The following is a 16496-nucleotide window of genomic DNA, read 5'->3' as shown; positions in this document are numbered from 1 at the left end:
TTTTTTGTTCTAATTCAAGCAATTCCTCCTTTAGTTTAGCTCTAGTCATAAACTAAACAATAACTCCTGAAAAGTGATTAAACAAGCCAAGTGAGGTATAAGAATTGAAACAAAACAAAATAAAATATCTAAGTTAATTAAATTGCCTATCGTTCAATATCAAAGCATCAATTCCTAGCAACAACGCCGAAAACTTGTGGTATAAAAACCCGCAAGTGCGCGGATTGTTAACAAGAAATAAAGTAATGAGTAGAGTATTGTTCTCACGAGAACCGTGTTGAGTACCAAACTACATAGTAATTATAATTTATCTAAATAATTGAATTATAGAGAAATAGTAATTAAACCTATATTAAATGAAAAAAATCTAAAACAATTAAATAACTTAAATATCAATTAATAAAAGCATTCCAGAGTTAGGGGTTCATGCTTCAATCAATTATAGACTTAATCCAATTTATTCAATAATTGAGAGATTATTACTTAGAAAGAAATTAATCCTAAGTTATCTTAACTCCTCTCTTAAGGCACTCAAATTGTATTTTAATCAACTCAAACCCTACTTTCGTGGTGATTGAATTAATTAAAATCCATTAAGTCCTTTGATTAATTGTTAAATTCACATAGAATTCTAGCCTATCTCTAATTTAAGAACCCTAAGTTCAAGATCTTGTTATTTTTATATTAATCTTCATCTTTCAGTCCTTCAATTAATATTTATAATAAATACTAAGTGGAGCTTAACACAAAACATGCATTAAGAACACAAGAAATTGAATCAAAGAACAAATACATAATATATTAAATAAAATCAAACTAAATCCATAACTAAATTGAAAGTGCTACATCCCTAACCTTAGGTTTATCCCCCTCAAATCCTAACTTATTATATTTATATCTAGTGTAAAAACTCTTGTTTCAGAGTCTTAAAAGATTTAGAAGTCTTCCTGAATTGAGTGAGAAGGAATAAAAGTCGGGTTAGAGTTCTTGTAAGGAGTCATTGCATGGTCCGTGCAACATGCAGGGGGTAGGGCCGTGTAATGTTCTGTTACCCTTATTTCTTGGATTTCCTTTGTACAGAAGGTTGCACGAGGCACAGGGGATTGTAGGGTCACTTTGCACGGGCCGTGCACTTTGTATTCTACAGTGTCATGTTGTACAGGCCGTGCAATATGATTATACACCTTGTGTAATTCCTTTTGCTTCCAAAACTTGACTTTCGGCCTTCAGACTTATTCCGGACTCATCCTTGGTTCTTGGGATTCATCAATACACTTGATATAATATAAAAATCAAGGGATTAGGTTGGATTAATAGGTTTTCTAAAATATAACTAAAAACACTTAAAAATAAACATAAAAGAGACTAAATGCTAACAAAATGCAATGAATATTAACCCTAAATGCCTATATAATTTGACTACATCATTATGCTCATTGGAATATTGCTTAAAGAAATGAAAGAAAAGTTTTTTGATACTGAATTATTTTAGTGTAGGAGGATTGAGGAGTAAGTGATACAAATTAGATAGTAATTTTTTCTATGCTTATTTTCTTTCTTTTTCAATGTGAATGTATCTTTTTTTTTTTTGGTGGTTTACAATGGAGGGGAGGAGGGTCTCAAGTATGGGTTTTTAGCCAACTTGAGGGGTGTACCTACCATCAGGTTGAGGCACAACCACAGATGCGGGACACGTTTACAATACTCTTCGACATGTCTATTTTTAAAAAATTTGGATTCCACATGAGAGAGACACAATAGTAAATAATATATGTTTATATATTTCAAACGTAAGATATATAATTATGAAGTTTAAATTATAAAATTAATTGAAAGGCCATTATATTCAAAATAAATCTGGTATTAGTTCTTTTTCAATAGTATCTATAACATACCTAAAAATGGAAATCTAGCCCATCATTTATATTAATTACTGCATACATGGCACGTAGAAAAAAGGCTGAATGTTGTGTCCATGCCCCAATTCTGAACTCCTCACATGTTGTCATTTTGGAAAGTTGTCAAAAAAGAAACTTCACCAAAAGCGAAGTGTCAGTGCTTCATATCCACTAAGCTAAGCTTTCAGTTGCATTGTTTCCATTTTTGAAATCGTATATGCTTGGTTCACTTACCTTGATATATCTTGTTATTGTTCTTTCATTCATTTGCATGAAATTGAGGCTTTTGCAGATAACAACATGCTAGAAAAATTACCACCGGATTCAGTTGAGCAACAAGCTCATATTACTGCAATCCAAAATGATGATGGGTATAATTGGGGGTAGGCTTCTAGATGCTTCTGATTGGAGCCAATTTTATCAAGTTTATTGTGAATTAACATCAATACCATTTCACTGTCTTTGCCTTGCAAAGGTACAATCCTGTTCTCTGGGGGGTCCCTAAAGGAAGTTATGCAAGCAATCCAAATGGTCCTTGCCGCACCATTGAGTTCAGAAAGATGGTTCAGGTGTTAACTGCTACCTTTTGTTCCCCTCCAATTGCTAATGATAGGGAACATATCTTGTGTTTTATATGACTTAGAATGGACTATATATACGAGTTTTGGAGCTGTGTATAGTCAACTTAGTTAATGCCTGACAATTTTGATATAATTGATTCTTACTAATTGCAGGCACTTAACCACATTGGTCTTCGGGTTGTGTTGGATGTTGTCTACAATCATTTGCATGGAAGTGGGCCTTTTGATGAGAATTCTGTTCTTGATAAGGTTTTGATTTTTTATTACTGCCCTATGTGAGTTTTGTTTTCCCGTCTTATTATACTAGCTTCTGTTGTGACTTTAAGTTCTCTTTAGGTTGTTCCAGGTTATTATCTGAGAAGGAACAATGACGGATTTATCGAAAATAGTACATGTGTGAATAACACTGCCAGTGAGCATTATATGGTTGAGCGCTTGATTATCGATGATCTTTTGAGCTGGGCAGTTAACTACAAGGTGCTTATTCAAAGTGTACTGTTGTTACTTATAATATACCTTGACACAGCAGCTTGTGCTTTTCTCTATTTTGAAGGCTAAATTTCTTCTCTTTCATAATATGTAACGATAATCTTCTATTTTATATATTGATTTATTGTTGTCTTCAGGCAGAAATCATGAAATTTTAGGCATTTGTGGCTTCTTTTTAGTTGGGATTTTAACAGGAGCTTTTATAAAATCTTAATGATTTATCTTTTTCTTCTTTGATTATATTCTTCTTTACAGGTTGATGGATTCCGGTTTGACCTTATGGGCCATATAATGAAAAGTACAATGGTATATGACTTTCTTTAAATTTCTATTTTTTGGACTTTATATACACTCTAAATACTTTGATGTTATAGTTGGTGACTTGAAATGCTAGGCTTATCAATATTATAGTTGCTTCTGCAATGATTAGAAGATAGGAACTTGCTAGGTAAAATGCTTTCTGCCAGTACATCTCACATGTACATAGAAAATGAGTTTTTTGTGTGGTTCTACTTGCATTAGAAGTATTGATATAAATTTCCTTTCATGTTGCATGAATTGTTTGACATCAAATGATATCATAGTCGGATAATATTTATTGTATTGGATGCTTGCAAGCATTTAGGTTTGGTTATTATAACAAATGTTTAATAGCCTTGCCTCTCAAGATTTGTTATCTGTGTAGATGAAAGCAAAAGATGCGCTACTCAGCCTAACAAATGAAAGAAATGGAGTTGATGGTTCAAGTATCTATATGTAAGTTCAGAATCATGAAACATTCTGGATTTTAGCTTCGGTAAGCTGTAAATTATAATTTTTTTGGGGTAGGGGCTTCTGATGCACATGCATCCATAATTTGGCTAGATTAATGTTGTTCTTTACAGATATGGTGAAGGTTGGGACTTTGGTGAAGTTGCTAAAAATGGTCGTGGAATAAATGCTTCGCAGTTCAATCTTGGTGGAACTGGAATTGGGAGGTACTATTTGTTGTAATGTATAATTTTTTGCTTCCTGTATCAAAAAGTGAACTTTCAGAAGTATTGTACAATAATACATTCATTCCAATCATCAACTTTGCATGGTTGACGTTTTTGAGAATTAAAGGCATTGTATCGTCTTCTTCTACTTCTTGGAACTGATTTGTATATCTTAGAGATCTCTGTCTGTTGGGAAAAGTTAGAGATTATTTTGTTTAAGAGTTTATCCTTTTCTGGTAAAACAGTCTATCCCAGTCTTCCATGCCTTACTTTATTGCATCCTTTCATATAAACAAAGAATTACCTTCTCACTTTAATATTTTGTATCGAGTGATTTTTGCGAACCACTTTGTTTCATTAAGCATTTGGAAATCAATTTCAGTTTTAATGATCGAATACGTGATGCAATGCTTGGTGGATCCCCTTTTGGCCATCCTCTTCAGCAAGGATTTGTGACTGGTCTAATGTTGCAGGTAATCAATATTTTTGCACTATCACAGTTATGTAACTGCTGGTTTTTCTGAAGACTATTTATTGAAAACTGAAGAAAATGTACTCATTTTTGTGGCTAATTTCCTTTCTTTTATTTGCATGTGTCTCAACATTTATCTCTGTTTCTGGAAGATTTTGTTGCACATCTCACAGTCAAATCATCACCAGCAGTTATGGCCTGTAAATGAATCAATGGCCTTGTTTTCTGTAGAAGACAGAAAATTTAGAGAATTTTTTTTATATTTCTTCATACAAAAATGATTTACAAGAATTCTAATTTATACACAAAGGCTATGACTAAATAGGAAACTAATAAATACAATGATTCGTAATTTTATTCTAATTTACAGCTAATTTACACTAATTAAGAGATTTACACTAATTAAGGGATTCTAACACTCCCCCTCAAGTTGGTTCATGTATGTTGCACATGCCTAACTTGCAAACTAAGGTATGAAACCCCTTACAACTTAACCCCTTACAACTTAATCCCTTAGTGAACACATTAGCTAACTGGTCTTTCGACCCTAAGTAAGAGATACTTAAGGAACCATTGACAATTTTTTCTTTTATGAAGTGTCTGTCAATCTCTATATGCTTGGTCCGATCATGTTGAATTGGATTGTAAACTATACTGATGGCAGCTTTGTTATCACAGAACAAGGACAAACCACTAGCTTCCAGCAATTTTAATTCCTCCATCAACTTTCGTAACCACAGTTGTTCGCAAATACCTTGAGCCATTGCTCTAAACTCAGCCTCAGCACTAGATCTAGCTATCACATTTTCCTTCTTGCTTCTTCAAGTGACTAGATTACCACAAACAAAAGTACAGTAATCAGATGTCGATCTCCTATCATCAAGAGATCCAGCCCAATCTACATCTATAAAGGCCTTAATCTGAAGATGGCCATGCTTTGAGAAGAGAAGTCCTTTCCCAGGTGCAGATTTTAAGTATCGCAAGATGCGGAAAACAGCCTCCAAATGAGGTTCACAAGGATCATGCATATACTGACTCACTAGACCCACTGCATAAGCTATATCTGGTCTGGTATGCGAAAGATAAATCAGTCTGCCAATGAACCTCTGATATCTCCCTATATTCACTGATTCCTCAACTCCAGCTTGCAATTTGTGATTTGCCTTAATGGGAGACTCTGCTGGTTTACAACCTAGCATTCCTGTTTCCTCCAACAGATCCAGTAAATACTTCCTTTGAGAAATAAACATTCCTTTATCTGATCGGGCAACCTCTATTCCAAGAAAGTACTCTAGCCTTCCCAAATCTTTGATTTCAAACTCTTGTGTTAGTCGCTCCTTCAGATGAGCCATTTCTTCCCTATCATCACCAGTTACCACAATATCATCCACATAGACAATAAGCAGAGTAATTTTACTCTTATAGTGTTTTATAAACAAGGTGTGATCAGCATTGCTTTGGCAGTATCCAAAGGAAACCATAGCCTTACTGAACCTGTCAAACCATGCCCTAGGTGACTGTTTTAAGCCATACAGTGCTTTCTTCAATCTACAAACTTTTCCTCTGGTCTTCTCATCCTCAAGTCCTGGAGGAATTTTCATATACACTTCTTCCAAATCACCATGTAGAAAGGCATTTTTTACATCAAACTGTTGCAAATCCCACTCAAGATTTACTGCACATGATAGTAAAATTCTGATGATATTCATTTTAGCAACAGGAGCAAAGGTTTTCTAGTAATCTACCCCATACGTCTGTGTGAAGCCTTTCGCTATCAGCCTAGCCGTATACCTTTTAATTGAACCATCTGCTCTATGTTTCATAGTGAACACCCACTTGCATTCAACTGGTTTTTTTTCCCAGTGAAAGAGTAACAAGTTCGCATATCTCATTCTTTGCCAGAGCTTTCATCTCCTCCACCATGGCTGCCTTCCATTTTGGATCAAGACATGCTTTCTTGCAATCCTGTGGGATAGAAACAAAGGAAACAGACAATAGAAAGGCTCTATAGGATGGAGACAAAGAATTAGAGGAAATGAAGTTAGAGATGGGATGTTTAGTATAGGTTCTAACACCTTTTCTGAGAGCAATAGGAATATCAAGATCATTATCAGAAGAAGAAAAAGTAGACTGAGAATTAAAATTAGACTCTTCAGGAACCAAAAGAGACTCATTACATACCTCAGGATGTTCAGGAATTGAATTTAGAGATTCCAATTGATCAGCAGTTTCCTGCCCGATGGCTATATCTATCTTGTTCCACCTAGTATAGATTCTCAAATATGATCTATTTAGTCTCCCTCGAGATTTAGGTGACTCCTCCTGAGTGTCATTATTAGGTATAGGCTTTAAACTCAGATTTTCCCTTTGAAGTTGAAAGTTGGGAGAAGACAAAGAAGAAGGGAAAGAAACCTCTTCTTCCTTTCTATGCTCTCCCTGAAGATGTGGATGGAAATAAGAATCAGATTCCCTAAAGATAACATCCATACTCACAAAATATTTCCGTGTAAGAGGGTGGTAACACCTATACCCCTTCTGAGTACTGGAATAACCAACAAAGACACACTTGAGGGCTCGAGGTTCTAACTTCCCCTTATTAGGCTGATGAACAAAGTAAACACAACCAAAGACCTTTGGAGGAACAATATATGAATTTTTACCTTGCAAAACCTCTAAGGACTCTTAAACTCTAAAGTCCGGAATGGCATCCTGTTAATAAGATATGCAATAAAAAGAATAGTATCCCCCTAGTAAGGTTTGTAAATATTCATTGTAAACATAAGAGACCTAGCAACCTCAAGTAAGTGTCTATTTTTTCTCTCAGACATTCCATTTTGAGCACTAGTGTTAACACAACTAGTCTGATGCAAAATTCCATGTGACTTCAAATATTCCTGAAAAACTCCATTCATATACTCTGTGCCATTATCAGTTCTCAGTATTTTAACATGAGCATCAAACTGGGCGCTAATTATTTTGTGAAACTGCTGAAAACATGAAAATACTTTGTTTTTCCCTTTCATCAGATATACCCAAGTTAACCTACTGTAACAATCAATAAAGGTCACAAACCATCTATAACCCGATAAAGACATAGTTTGAGTAGGCCCCCACACATCAGAATGGATAGTCATAAAGGAACTGAAGCCTTATTATTTATTGCAGGATAAGATTGTCTAGTATGTTTGACAAACTCACAAGCATCACATACTAACAATTCAATTTTGCATTGCTTAAACAAAAGAGGATAAAGTTTCTCTAAAACAGTAAATGAAGGATGTCCAAGTCTCCTATGCCACTGGATAATTTCTTCCTCAGCACCCATAAACTGTCTCAACATGGCCTGATCAATATAATCATTCAATAAATATAGCCCATTTTGCAGTCTACTACTGTCAATTATTCTCCCTGTTATCAATTTCTGAAATACACAGTGAGTGGAAAAAAAATTCAATTTTGCAGTTGAGAGCTTTTGTGATAGAACTGACAGACAGAAGATTAATAGGAAAGCTAGTCACATGTAAGATAGAACTAAGACTTATAGTAGGAGTGTATTTAACAAAACCTATTCCAGAAACATTAGATAAGGATCCATCCGCAGTGCGGACTTTTTCTTTGCCTGAACATGAAGAATAGGATATGAATTTATTCGAAGAGCCTGTCATATGTTTGTTTGATCCAGAATCTATAACCCAAAATGAATTATTATGATTGGTAAGAAAACTATTACCTGAGTTGACGAAGTTAGAAGAGGCAACTGTAGTGGATTGTGATTCAAGCTGTGATAGGAATCGCCTTAGAGTCCCTCTTCATTGGAAAACATCCTAGTAATAGCAGTATCTTCTGAAACACTCACAGTCTCAGGTACATTTGCTTGTGGTCTAGCAGAGCCCATCCTTTTTCCTCCATGCACTTTAGTTGGGCGGCCATGCAGCTTCCAATATTGTTCTTTGGTGTGCCGGGATTTCCCACAGTAGTCACAATGCAAGTGATCCTTATCTGATGGACCATGTGACTGTTCTCGTAAGGAGTTAACAGTCCGCCCAGCCTTGTCAACAGCTGTAGAATTGATCATGACACTCCTTCTGCTCTCCTCCTGCTGAACATAAGAATATGTGTTCCTTAAGGTGGGCACAGGATCCTTACCAAGTACTTGGACCCGAATCTGATCATACTCCACATTTAGCCCAGCAAGAAAATTATATATGCGCTCATTCTCAATCAATTTTTGGAACTTAACTGTATTAGCCGGATATGAAGCCTGAAAGTCCTGATAAAAATCCAACTCTTGCCATAGACCACTCAATTCCACATAATACTGAGCAACAGTCAACTCACCTTGTTTCATTCCATGAACTTTGTTCCTAAGCTCATAAACTTATACTGAGCAACAGTCAACTCACTTTGTTTCATTCCATGAACTTTGTTCCTAAGCTCATAAACTTGTGCATCATTCCCAACTTGAGAATAAGTCTGAGAAACAACACTCCAAATGGTAGCTGCACTGTCCAACAGTAAATGCCCACGAGCTATATGAGGTTACATAGAATTGATGAGCCATGACATAACAAGAGAGTTCTCCGACTCCCACTGATTGTAGGTAGAAATAACACTTTCTGGCTTTTTCTTATCTCTAGTGACATACCCCTGCAGTCCTCTAGCCTGAATAAACAGTATACAGGATCTAGACCATGCCAAATAATTAGTTCCATCCAACTTTATAGGACTAATTTGTGAAGAGGGATTATCACCGACAAATTCCTTCTTTCCATCAGTCATTTTTCAATTAAAGGAATAGGTACTGAGGCAGAAAGCAAGAAACTGGGCAACGAAAGGTGTCAAAAAAAAAAAGTGCAAACAAGGTGTAGAAACACGTTTGTTAGAGGCGCGCCAGACAAGGAAGGTCGTCGGACGGAGAAATCATCGGAAAAAGGGTGCACGCGCTAGTATGTGAAGAATGACGCGAGGCTTCTGGAGGCGCGTGAGCTTACATGCTTCACTAAACGTTGGCGGGACTTCGGGCGTAGGCCGATCGGCTGGTGTCCTTCCTCCTCAGGTGGGTGGTGACAGCCATCTCCCTTCTTAGAACGACGTAGAAGCTTGACCCACAATAAACTACTCAGAACTATACTGTTCACGCCAAAAAATGTTGGCACAGCTCTGATACCATGTAGAAGACAGAGAATTTAGAGAATTTCTTTTATATTTCTTCATACAAAAATGATTTACAAAAATTTTAATTTATACGCAAATGCTAGGACTAAATAAGAAACTAATAAATACAAAGATTCCTAATTATATTCTAATTTACAACTAATTTACACTAATTAAGATATTCTAACATTTTCCAGTTACAGTTTGATTTGTCAGATTCTAGAAATGTCTGACATTGAGTGTTCTGAGAAAAATAATTGCTTTTTCTGTCGAGTATCTGAGTATTTAGCTGGAAAATGAGCATAGGAGCAATTGTTATTTTTCATTGTTTGTCTTCATTAGGCAGTCTTTCAGTTTCCATAGGTTATGTCCAGCCATAGAACTAGAAATTTTGATACAATGGGATCTGGGAAAAGTTAGAGCGGGAAAAGGGGTGGTGTTCAACAAAAAAAAAAAGCCATAAGTTTTCAAAACTGAACATAGGAACGTCGCAATTATGAACTAAAATAATTTTTCTTTCCTTTTTTCTAGCAATTGGGTTAGAGAGAATTTTTATTGATAAGATTCAACCATTGTCATTCACTCCTTAGTAGCCCCATATCTTCAAATATGTGATATTTTTTTTAATATATAAAGAATGTTTTAATTTCAAAATTTCATTAAACAAAAGATTTAGTTTTGTTCTTTTACATTATGTTTGAGATCCATTTGAATTACAAAATTACAAGTTCAAGCTTGCATTTAGTTTTTGAAATTTAATATAAGACTGTATTCTTTAATTTCATATTTGCCATAATTTACTGGTAATGGCCTATTGCTATGCAAATTTTTTTGAAAAAATTGCAAAATTAATGAAATGAATAGATACTTAAAGATGTAATTAAAACTAATGCATAACTAAATAATAAGTATAAATACATTAAATAAAGACATTGAATCCATCATTTTTAGACATCACTGCATTAATTAATTCAAAACTAAAATAACTAAGTAGAAAGTAAAGAACTAATCTTATTGCAAAAGAAATCATGGTTATTTATTTTTCTTAAATTTTACCTTGCCTAAGCCTAAATTTATATTTCTACAAACATTAATGAAGCCTAAACTTTTCTTTGTTATTTTCCAATTACTTGTATATTTTACTAAAAATAATTCTGAAAAGAGCTAAAATTAGTAAAAAAGACAATAATCTGTAGATCGGGCAAAATAATGTTTTGTACTGTAAATTTCATAAACAACCTACCACAAACCATAATTATCTTCAACAAATGAGCAAAAACACCAATAACAAAGATAAATAAATCAACTTTGCAAAATATGGATGTAAAAGTGTGATTATTTGTCTCCTTCACGCCAAATAAACATTCACTAATTGATGATCTTGGCTCAAAAAATGAAGATTTGTAAAAGATGTAAATTTGAGATGAAAATTTGAGAGAAAAAGAAGGTAAGTGTAGAAAATAGAAGGAAACCAAGCTCTCTGCCTCTTTGCTCCAAAGTAAATGGTAATGCCCCCTCAAGAACTTGTATTTAATGTAACGATCATTATTTGAAATCATGATGTCAATGTTTTGAGATTATAGGTAGATCATATTTGTTATAAAAGTAGTAACATTTTCACTTGTTTATGTACAAGTATATAGCTCAGAGGCAAATAAATTCACTTTCTATTAATTCAAAACTGTCCCACTTAATTGGCCTTAGATTTCCCTTGGTCATTTTCTGTTACATTTTTGGTTGATTTATCTTAAACTATTTTCAATGGTCATCTGTATCATACATTGGCAACATTTACATATTTTAACATGATGACACATTTGAATATGTCATCATCAGCTCCAATCATTTTAGAAATTTGATTTTGGTTGGTAAAGTTGTAATGATGTCTGGTTATTAAGTGCAACTAAACTTTGAGAAAAAGATGGCTTTATAATATAGAATTCCTGAATATTTAATTGTTACAGCAGCTCTTATAATGTTAATTGATTCTTCTTCTGCAGCCTAATGGTCATGACCATGGAGGAAAAGCTGTTGAAGAACTCATGCTTACTATAGCAAAGGATCACATCCAGGTTAATCATCTCCATTCACTCCCATGTTTGATAATGTTGGATGCTTGAATGAATGCTGTTAAATTCAGATGGATAAATTTTGACAACTGTCTCTGAACTTATCTAGTTGTAACATTACAGTCCCTCAACTTAAAAATGTAATATAAAACCCCATCAACTTTCAAATTTTGCATAGTAAAATCTCTCTAACCTTCAATTACCAGTTTTTCAGTTAGACACTGACTTGGACAGTTCCAACATAGAGCTTAGTCAGTATTTCTCTTTTCTCTCTCAAGCCATGTGTAAATTGAATCCTTTTTCTCTCTATAGACAGAATAATTTTTCATGCGTAAAGAAAAAAATTTTACACTTTGCATAAGAGAGGAGAGAGAAATGTTGACTAAGTACCATACGGGAGCTATTCAAATCAGTTTCTAACTTAAAAATCAGTAATTGAAAATCAGAGGGATTTTACTATGCAAAATTTGAAAGTTTAGGCGGTTTTATGTTACATTTTAAAATTAAAGGACTGTACTGTTACAACCATATAAGTTCAGGGATAGTTGTTGAAATTTATCCAAATTTAGATATTGGACTAGTAGGGTCTATGTTATGCCTTGATCGGTTGAAATGCTTAGGAACATGGAAACACTATGATGAACGGATTTGTATTTAGGTTGCATTATTCTTGTCATCATCATGGGCCAATGATGATATAGATTTATCTAGGTTGCTCTCACAATAAAGGGTTAGGTGTAATGATTCATTTAACCTCAACAGTCAATTATTCATTTAGGGCCTTTGTCCATGTGATATCAAAGGATAGAAAGAGAGAAGAAATATTAAAAAAGAGAGTAAATTCTTTGATGGATTCACTTCTATTAGTTGATGAGTACAAGAAGATGACAAACATTTTCACATTTTGATGATAACTGACCCATTTGATGCATCAGATTGCATATGATAGAAAAATCCTGCATTTGTAACTTTACTTAAGCAGAGTCTTCCAATTGGTCGACCACTAAGTTGTCTTTGGTTCAGGCCTCTAACAAAGTGTTGGCCTGGGTTGTAAACCCATGCCTTACCCCTCTGGTGGTGTGTCCAGAGATTTATCCCTATCATTGCCACAGGGATGAGGTATCCACTCCAGAGATTAGTTTAGTGCTCAAAGAGGCCCTTGCACCTTGTTTAGCAACCAAAAGGAAAAAGAGATGTTGCCTTATGATCAGATGTACATGAAAATTTTGGGTGTCATTGCCTTAGACTGATTTTTCAGTTTCTGAATTCATTTATCTGAATCCTGATGCTACTACTAAGTTTTACGTTATCTTTTGAGACCAGGGAACTGATGAACAATATTACTTTTTTCATTATTGCTTGGAAGTTTAGCACCGGCAAATGTAAATGATGCTTTTAAGCTTTTTAACTTCCCTTTCTTTTTGGATTCTGGAACTATTCATTTTAACTTTTGAACACCTTATTTGTTTGCTTACAAACTCATTCTTCTCATTTACATAAAGCACTTTTTGGCCATTCCTGGTGTTAGATTTTATGTTAAATTCATTCTTCCTTCAAGATCCAATGAATATCTCCTAGATCATTCAGATGATTGTAAATTATGGTTTCTTTCTTGGCTCAAAGCTAATTACTGCTTTCACACGGTCCAGGCTGGGATGGCTGCAAATTTGAGGGATTTTGTTCTAGTCAATAGTGAAGGGAAAGAGGTATGTATTGTCCTGCCGGATGATGCAATTATGTTATGCCATCTAATAATTGATATTTGAATAATGAAATGATTCTTAGTTGCTTCTACAGGTCTTGAAATTTTACATATTCTCATGTCTGTAACATATTTACATTTAGATGGATGAACAAGGACTGATTGAAGGGGGGCCAGGAAGTCCAAATGAAAATTGAAGTGATATGAATCCTTATAATCCAAACGTTGTTGTTGTTAAGCCCCCTTCCTTTACAATCTCTGCTTTTTACCAAAGTAAATTCGAGTTGCTGGGTCATACTTATAATTGGGATTAAGTTTCACACACAGACACACATATTCATGCACTAGTTTTTCAGACATGTGAGCCCTTTATATTTTTAATTCGTGCATATTTAAAAATTGAAAAATATTAAAATTAAATTTAAGTGAAAATTTTTTAAAATTGAATATATTACTTATGAAATAATTAAAGTCTAAATTTCAAGTTAAATTTATTAATTATGAAAAGATTGAAAAAGAACTTATTGATAATAATATTAACAATAAAGAATAATAATAAATCCAACTTGTATATAACTAACATGATCTCTTCCATGGAAGAGATCTCTATTTTTTATATTGTAATAATATTAAGGGAAATCTACTATTTGGTCCCTGCATTTTGGAAATTCAACTATTTAGTCCTTGACTTTGCTTATGCAAAAAAATGAATTCCTTCTGTCTAATTTAAAAGGAAGATTCCGTTAATTAAGGGTGAAAAGGCTAAAATACTTTTTACTTAATTAAGGTTAACAAATGGAGAAATAAACCAAAATCCTCATCTCCATTTTTCACAGCTTCCAACTCTCTGTCATTTTCTATTTTACAATAAAAATTCAAGAGCAAATTCTAATAAGAAAAAAATCAAGAAATTACATAATTTGATCAAACTAATTAACAAATTCCAACAATTACCTATCAAATCTAACAATTAACAATAACAAAATCAAGAAGAACAAGAATGCAACAACTCTCATTTCGCGATACCAATTCTTACTAGATGCCACTAAGTAGTTAGAGGACTTTGCTTGCTTACTCTTTTTGGTTTTCTCAAAGCAATCAATTTTGTGGTCTTTTTAGTAGAATTCAACACAATCTGCAATTGTCTTATGACGGAGAAAAGAAGAAATTTTCCAAAAATCCTTTCTAAACGTTGCTAGCTTATCAATGAAAATTCCTCTTTTCTGAGGTCCTGGGATAGATCATAGCTCTTTCCTTCTCAACAACATGGAGGGATCTTCAACTAATCTGTCATTGGAGATACAACGTGAAAACATCAACACGCAAACATAGTATTCCTGTTGCCTTAAGCCACCACATTTACTTGAGTGAGTTGATTCGGGTACTTGAGTGAGTTGATTCGGGTGGTGAGTGAGGGACAAGATGAACCTTGGTGATGCCAAGCCGCCATTGATTGAGGTGGTCAAGCACAAGCAACAACAGTGGTGAGAGAGTGAGTAATGCTATAGTTTAATGAGCTTTGAGAACTTGCATCATCATTCATAAATGCCTCTCCTTGTCCTTGCTTACAAATGGATTTCCGTGCTTCCTTGCATCGATCCAGAGAAACCCACCACCTCAATTGCTCATAGGAATTACAACAGGGCGGGTCGGGGGCAGGGATCGCTCCTCCCGCCCCCGTCCCACAAGAGTTTGGGGTCAAGGCGGGGCAGGTTTCCCCACACAGAATTTTCTTTTATTTTTTTATTTTTTTCATTTTAATTTATTAGTATATAATATAAATTTATTTATTAAAAATAAAATATAATTAGAAATGCAATTTTTACATATTATTTTAACAATATATTTATATATTTTGTTAAAATTATAAAATTTAAATATAATAAAAAATAATAATATATTACTGTGCGGGGTGGGTTACGGAGTTTCAGGGCAAGGAGGTCTTCTTGTCCTCACTTCGCACAAATCAGGATCTGGGAAAATTGATTGCGAGTTTGGAAACTTTTGCCATCCCAAATCACTCACTACCAACTATTCCAACAAATTCAAGATTCATCGCCGGGCTAAGAGAGCTGTGAAGCCAAAAGTAATGGATTTGGATGATGAGAACAAGAAGAAACAATTGTTGCTCTTCCCAGCTTAGCTGAAGTCAATGGCGAAGGGCAATGATGGAGTTAGTTGCGGTAATAGTCTCTGAGTCTAGCAAGATAACATCAGGGATTAGGGAAAGAGAAGGATAGAAAGAGGGATAGAGATGGCGGATAACAAAGAAAATACAGGTAATTTTTATAGCCTGTTCCTGAATTTTGTTTTGTATTTTACTTCCATTCCTTAACTTCAATTTGTTCCTAAAAAATCCTTGAACTTTAATTCTTTTTTATTTCACAAAAATCCCTATAACTAGCTATAGCAAGTTTTCATGTTAAAAAAATAATGAAATAACCTTTCTACCGCTCACACTAAAAAAACGCTGGCCGTTTCAACTATTATATGGACTTATCACAAAAAATACCAAGGCTATCACAATGATCTGCTTCCTAGAAGGAAGAAGGATTTATCCTTTACTGGAAAGTATTAAAATTGTATTATTGACGTTACACTATAGTTTAGAGAGATTTTTTAATCCGGAAACCTGCCATTGTAGGTTAGAGGGACTTTTTAGTAACAAATTAAAGTTAAGGGATAAAAGTTAAATGCAATGTAAAGTTCAGGGATGAGGTATAAATGTAACGGTCGGGCTCCAACGACTAGAGGAATTGTCCACTTTGGCTGTAAGCCTCACGGTTTTGTCCCATAGGTGGAATGGAGAATTTCCCAGGAAGTCACCCATCCTAGGATTTCTCTCTATAGAAAGAGATGATTCTCCTTAATTTCAATTAATCTGTACATGGATATATATATATACAATTGATTCCTATAATTGTGTTCTACTAATTAGGAAGAAATCCTAAATAAGAAATCCTAAATAGGAATACAGAATACAGAATATACAGAGAAATAATATAGTGATTGACTTTCCATAATACTCCCCCTCAAGTTGGAGCATAGATGTTAATCATGCCCAACTTATTACAAATGTAGTCAATCCTAGCTCCATTCAGAGCTTTTGTGAAAATATCTCCTAACTGCTCTCCAGTTTTGATGTGTCCTGTTG

General features: G+C 34.3%; 1 protein-coding gene across 2 annotated transcripts in view; it reads left to right on the top strand.

Moving 5' to 3' along the window:
* LOC110672126 (pullulanase 1, chloroplastic) overlaps positions 1 to 16496 on the top strand; it is a 53630-nt gene that overhangs the window by 12831 nt on the left and 24303 nt on the right. For both annotated transcript variants that reach the window (XM_021834816.2, XM_021834818.2), the window contains exons 10-19: positions 2191 to 2281; positions 2374 to 2467; positions 2633 to 2728; positions 2816 to 2956; positions 3224 to 3274; positions 3654 to 3724; positions 3853 to 3945; positions 4328 to 4418; positions 11572 to 11643; positions 13290 to 13346. In XM_021834816.2, coding sequence (XP_021690508.2) covers positions 2191 to 2281; positions 2374 to 2467; positions 2633 to 2728; positions 2816 to 2956; positions 3224 to 3274; positions 3654 to 3724; positions 3853 to 3945; positions 4328 to 4418; positions 11572 to 11643; positions 13290 to 13346 — 857 coding nt within the window. The remainder of the gene's footprint in view (positions 1 to 2190; positions 2282 to 2373; positions 2468 to 2632; positions 2729 to 2815; positions 2957 to 3223; positions 3275 to 3653; positions 3725 to 3852; positions 3946 to 4327; positions 4419 to 11571; positions 11644 to 13289; positions 13347 to 16496) is intronic.

Source organism: Hevea brasiliensis, chromosome 14, assembly GCF_030052815.1.
Source record: "Hevea brasiliensis isolate MT/VB/25A 57/8 chromosome 14, ASM3005281v1, whole genome shotgun sequence".
In the NCBI taxonomy this organism is placed as follows: domain Eukaryota; kingdom Viridiplantae; phylum Streptophyta; class Magnoliopsida; order Malpighiales; family Euphorbiaceae; genus Hevea; species Hevea brasiliensis.
This window is presented reverse-complemented; position numbering and strand designations above follow the sequence as displayed.